Source organism: Babylonia areolata, chromosome 29 (assembly GCF_041734735.1).
Source record: "Babylonia areolata isolate BAREFJ2019XMU chromosome 29, ASM4173473v1, whole genome shotgun sequence".
Lineage (NCBI taxonomy): Eukaryota > Metazoa > Mollusca > Gastropoda > Neogastropoda > Buccinidae > Babylonia > Babylonia areolata.
In genome coordinates this window covers 35,940,464-35,946,647 of record NC_134904.1, presented here as the reverse complement: position 1 = coordinate 35,946,647, position 6,184 = coordinate 35,940,464, and the positions used below count along the sequence as shown (strand labels likewise).

The window sequence follows — 6,184 nt, the reverse complement described above, 5'->3', positions numbered from 1 at the left end:
GGGCAGGAGACTGCTTAACAAGTATTTAAAGAGATAAGACCACTACCACGTACACGTAAGACTATACGTAAGGGCAGGAGACTGTTTAACAAGTATTTAAAGAGATATGACCACTACCACGTACACGTAAGACTATACGTAAGGGCAGGAGACTGTTTAACAAGTACTTAAAGAGATGAGACCACTACATAAGACTAGAAAATCCACACAAAAAAATCCAACAGCAACAAAACAATAACATAATAATTCTCATGCGTGGGAAGCCGTGGGGAGGGGGGGGGGGATGCAGGGGGATGGGCGGGGGGGGGGGGGGGGGGGTGCAGGGGGATGGGGTGGTGGTGGTGAAGGAATCGCTACTCTGTGATTTTTTTAAGTGAAGATACATGTTCGTTTATTTCTGTTTTTATATAATTATCAATTGATTTATCTATCTATTTCAACAGATTCTTGTGTTATGTGGGTCTAATTCGCAAGTGACGTAACTCATGTAACTGATTTCTACTCTTTTTTTGTTGTTGTTTTAGAAATGAAGTTTCCATCTTGATTTCTTATGCAGCGGTCTCTTGTCGTTAAGTCTAGTCTTACGTGGTCGTGGTCGTGGTCTTATCTCTTTAATTAAATACTTATGTAGCGGTTTCCTGCCCTTAAGTCTAGTCTGTCCCCAAGGTGAGCGCGTTGCTATACTACAGTGCTACCCATTTTTTTTTGGCATTTTTTCCTGCGTGCAGTTTTATTTGTTTTTCCTATGGAAGTGGATTTTTCGACAATTTTGCCAGGAACAATCCTTTTGTTGTTGTGGGTTCTTTTACGTGCGTTAAATACTTGTGTAGCGGTCTCCTGCCCTTATCTAGTCTTATATAGTGGTATCATCTCTTTAAATACTTGTTAAGCAGTCTCCTGCCCTTACGTATGGTCTTACGAAGTGCTCTTGTCAATTTGTATACCTGTGTAGTAGTCTCCTGCCCTTAAGTATAGTCTTAAGCAGTGGTCTTATCTATCCATATACTTGTGTAGTGGTTTTCTGTCCTTAAACTCTGACGGTCTTCTACCCTTAATTATTTGTGCGTTTTCTCCTAAAATTCTCATATAACGGTCTCCATTCTTTTCTCTCTTTTTTTCTTTTTCTTTTTTTGTCATTGTTTTTTTTGTGTTTTTTTTCATAGTGGTTTCCCCTCCTTTGGTTATCATGAAACAGTCTTATTATCTAGAATTCTCATTTAAGGGTGACGTCTTTAACCGAAATATTGGAGGAAAACTAATGTGTATTATCTAGAATGCTCATATAGGGGTAATGTCTTTAACCGAAATATTGAAAAAAAAACCGAAAAAAAACAAACAAACAAACCCCCCCCCACTAATGCGACATATATATATATATATATATATAAACAATAGCGAAAAAACAATGACAGTGTGTGTGTGGGGGGGGGGGGGGGGGGGGGGGGGAAGAGGAGGGAAAGGAACATTGTATGAAGAAATTGCCACTCTGGTTTTTTTTTTAAAAGAAAACAAATGTTCGTTTGTTTCTCTGTTTTGTTTTTACAGATTCTTGCACTGTGCATTCTAATTCGGAAATGACTGTGTTTCGAAGTAACGTAACTCCTGTAATTGATATCTGCTCTTTGTTTTGGAAATATTCTTTCCCTTGTTCAGGCAGATAGATTCCATGTGTGTGCCTGCCTGTGTATATGTGTGTGTTTGCGTGCGTGCGTGCGTGCGTGTGTGTGTGTGTGTGTGTGTGTGTGTGTGTGTGTGTGCGTGTGAACACAAGTGTTAGTGTATGGCTGCACGCGCCTGCATGTGTGTGTGTGTGTGTGTGTGTGTGTGTGTGCACAGGTGTGTGTGTGAGTGTGTGTGTGTGTGTGTGCAAGCGTGTGCACATGCATGCTCATATTTGCATATACTTGCGTGTGTGTGTGTGTGTGTGTGTGTGTTAGTTCGCAGTTTTCTGCTTGTCGTCCGTACGTGCGTGTTTGTACGTGTGTGTTTCGCCGAAACCCGCTCTGGAGAAGGTGAGGGAGGTGTGGTGGTGGTGTGTGTGTTGTGTGGTGTGTGTATGTGTGTGTGTTGTGTGGTGTGGTGTGTGGTGTGTGTATGTGTGTGTGGTGTGGTGTGTGGTGTGGTATGTGTGTGAGTGTGTGGTGTGGTGTGGTGTGCTTTGGTGTGGTGTGGTGTGGTGTGGTGTGATGTGTGTAAGGGGGCGTGGGGTAGGCCCGGGGAGGGGGGGGAGGAGAGGGTGTGAAGGTGAGGGATGCAGGAGGGAGGGAGGAAGGGAGGGAGGGATGGAGGGAGGAGGAGGGAGGGATGGAGGGTGACGTCACCTACCTGGTGGTCTCTTCCCGCCAGGACCTTTCCCTCTGCCTCTGCCGCCTCTCTGAACAGTCACAACATCATCATCATCAACAACAGCAACAACAACAAGAGCAACAACACACACACACACACACACTCACATACACACACACACACACACACAGACACGCATACACACACACACACAGACACGCACACACACACACACACACGCGCATATTTAATTTATCATGATATACGTTTCCTCTAATACATATCATTAACACTTTCTTACACTGATATTCACATACATTCCCTTTCTTTCATCCACTGCTACTCCTCTTTCCGTCTAATTACACTTGTAGTGATTAGACAAACTGAAGATCTCTCTCTCTCTCTCTCTCTCTCTCTCTCTCACACACACACACACACACACACACACACACACACACACACACACTGGCACTATTAGAACACAGTGGAACCAGCCGCCGTGAGTGGAGATGTTGTCAGTGTCAAGACTAATTTTCCATTTTGTTCATCTATTCTAAGCGCTTTCACACCAGTCATTCACACGCATGCAGAACTCTAAAACTGAAGAAACTGAAGACAAGGAAGAGGTAGGGGAGAGAGGCTATCTTATGAAGAGGTGGGTTTTAAGGCCAGACTTGAAAGAGCTGAGTGCGGAGACCTGACGAAGCGAAAGAGGAAGTTCATTCCAAATGCGAGGTCCAGAGACAGAGAAAGAACGGCGTCCAAAAGTGGAGTGTTTGAATCTGGGTATGCATAAACAGAGCTGGAAAGAAGGATGGATGTACTGCCAAGTTTGATTTTGTCAGATGTGATTGAAGAGAGTTTCTGTTTAGTTCCTATGATGATTGCTTCGGTTTTGTCTGCGTTCAATTGTAACTTATTTAGAGTCATCCAGTTTTGAATGTCCAGGAAGCATTCAGATGTTTCTTGCAAGAGCGAGGACAATTTTTCAGGGGTATCACTCTTCTGAAGTTTAGTGTCATCAGCATAGGAATGATGACTAACATTGTGGTGGTTGATAATTTCAGCGAGAGGAGCAGTGTACAGTGTGAAGAGAACTGGGCCTAAAACAGATCCCTGTGGGACTCTCTGTTTGATTTTAACAGGCTCAGACTGGAAATTATCGACGATGACAGACTGGAATCGATCAGTGCCGTTGATGCCAAATGTAAAATGAAGATGGGAAAGAAGGATTGAATGGTCTATCGTGTCAAAGGCGGCTGACAAGAGTGAGAAGGGAAATTTTTCCAGAGTCGGACGCTAGCAGTAGATTGTTGAGGAGAGTGGTTTCGGTGGTGTGGTCAGCACGATATGCACACTGAAAAGGGTGAAGGAGACTGTTGAAACAAAGGTGGTTGTTGAGCTGCTTCATGACAGATTTTTCAAAGAGTTTGGACAGGAAAGGAAGGTTAGAAACTGGTCAATAATTTTTTTCAAAATGTTTGCATCAAGGTTGGGTTTCTTCAGAAGAGGCCAGACGATTGCAGTTTTGAAAGTGGATGGAAACGTTCCAGAAAGAAGGGATGAGTTGACAATATTGGTGATTGTGGGGAGAAGCTGTGAGACACACTGGGAAAAGACAGAGGCTGGCATAGGATCACGTTCACGGGATTTTATTGTCATTTCTTTCAGGATTTCATTCACTTCTGTTTCAGTCAATGGATTGAAGGAATGGAGAGGAGTGCCGTTGAATTGAGGATCAGGAAAAGCAGGTTGGAAATGCATCTGGTCCAAGCTCGTATGAATATTTTGGACTTTGTCGAAAAAGGAGGAGTTCAGATAAAGTGCGGGCAGAAGGAAGAGGAATCTTTTTTGCAGTACCAAGAAGATTTGACATGATAGAATACAGAGATTTGGTGGATGTGGCATCGAGAACTTGAGAAGAAAAGTCTTCGCTGATGAAATCATATGTTTGACTTTGTTTTCGGAAGATGTGATTGTGGACTTTCAGTTTTGTTGCTCAATCTGGAGAATAGCACTGAAAGTGTATGTTTGGTATAGCATGAATTTATTATGTATACCTATACCCGCGCCCGCTCACTAATGTATGTGTGTGTGTGTGTGTGTGTGTGTGTGTGTGTGCCTGTATCTTTGCCTGTGTCTATGTGCTTTTATCTGTGTGCGTGCATTTTGGTGAGCTTGCGCGCGCGCGCGCGTGTATGTGTGTGTGTGTGTGTATGTGTGTGTATGTGTGTGTGTGATTGATTGTGTGATGTGTGGGTGTGGGTCCCCCCCACCCCCCGCTACCCCCCCACCCCCCGTTTTTTGGTGTATGTATTCAAAACTGAATTCAAATGGTTCCTTTCAAAAGGCCCATTTCAGACTAACAATTACCGTCATCGAAAAATTATATAATCATAATGTATTTAAAACAATATACATCACACGAGACTAACATCGGTTGATGAAGGGAAAACTGCATTCAGACTTGACGAAAATATAATCATGAACCAATGATGAAAAAAATATTTTAAAAAAACAAACAAAAAAACTAAACAAAATAAATAGATAACGCGGTACTTAGCCCACAGCTGATCAGAGCATCAGGCTTGTGCGTAAGTCAGGCATCGGTCTGGGTTTTTTTGTTGTTGTTTTTTTTATATTGCAGTGAGCAGATACGAGATGACAGAGGAAAACAACACCCCCATCCCCACTTACTCCCCACCCGCTCTTCCTTCCCACCCCGTCTCGGAAAGAAAATAACAAGAGAGGCAAGGCCTTCAAGACTCACTTGTGATACACTTACAACAAGAGAGGCAAGGCCTTCAAGACTCACTTGTGATACACTTAAAAAAAACAACAACAACAACAAAAATCCAAGGTTTTGATGTATTGAGTATAATTTCAAAATGTAATGTTTAAGATGAGAAAGATAAGTTTAAAGCAAATTAACTCCCCTAGCATTAATTACAGAGTAATTTCCCTTTTTTACTATCTGCACCATAACGTTTGCAAAATAAATAAAATTTCCATGCTTAGCAAAAGAAGTTCCTGTTTGAACAGAAAATGATAATAATGACTGCTCTTGTTGTTGGGTCAGAATATCAGATCAAAGTGCCAAGTTTAGAGAATACAAAAAATATAAATATAACAGTAAATGCAGTTTGCATATAATTAGGCTTCATTTATTTATTTATTTATTTTTTTTCCCATCCTAGAGGTGCAATATTGTTTTAAACAAGATGACTGGAAAGAAGTGAATTTTTCCTATTTTTATGCCTAATTTGGTGTCAACTGACAAAGTATTTGCAGAGAAAATGTCAATGTTAAAGTTTACCACGGACACACAGACACACAGACACAGACACAGACACATACACACACACACACACACACACACACACACAGACAACCGAACACCGGGTTAAAACATAGACTCACTTTGTTTACACAAGTGAGTCAAAAAAGTCCTGATCGAACACTTACCCGTGCATCTGCACCAAATATGAAGACTAGCGCAGCGATGACAGTGAAGTAAAAAAGAACTTTCATCGTGGCTTCTTTCCGCACGTGTAATCTATATGAAAGGAAAATGAAAGAGAAGCTCGAGCAGTTAGGAAACAGTATCAGTAATGCGGAATATCAGTCTTTAGTGGATTATGAATTAGACAGCCTCTTGATAAAAAGCAGTTGTTGGGTGTTGGAGTGATTGTGGTGTGCTTGCTTATATAGGCCGCTCGGCGGGACCGCCAAGGTCATATGGACCAATAAACAATCGGCTTACATAGAGCGTCCACGTGACAAGTTGCGGACTTTCCAATACAGGGACTGGTCACATTAAATCTCCCCAGGAGGCGAAACTGACGTAGCAGCTGTGGTCCCAACCACTGCCCGCTGTCCTGAGAGAAGGATGACTTTT

The 6,184-nt window shown here is 42.3% G+C and overlaps 1 protein-coding gene across 1 annotated transcript in view; it reads right to left on the bottom strand.

Annotated features, from left to right (window-relative positions):
* The window catches only part of LOC143274738 (uncharacterized), an 18,971-nt gene extending 13,013 nt beyond the window's left edge, over positions 1–5,958 (bottom strand). Inside the window, exons 1-2 of the mRNA XM_076578648.1 lie at positions 5,752–5,958; positions 2,326–2,374 (exon numbers count right to left, since the gene is read on the bottom strand). Of these exons, the coding sequence (XP_076434763.1) occupies positions 2,326–2,374; positions 5,752–5,817 (115 nt within the window). The 5' untranslated portion in view covers positions 5,818–5,958. The remainder of the gene's footprint in view (positions 1–2,325; positions 2,375–5,751) is intronic.
* Between the last annotated feature and the right edge of the window lie 226 nt (positions 5,959–6,184).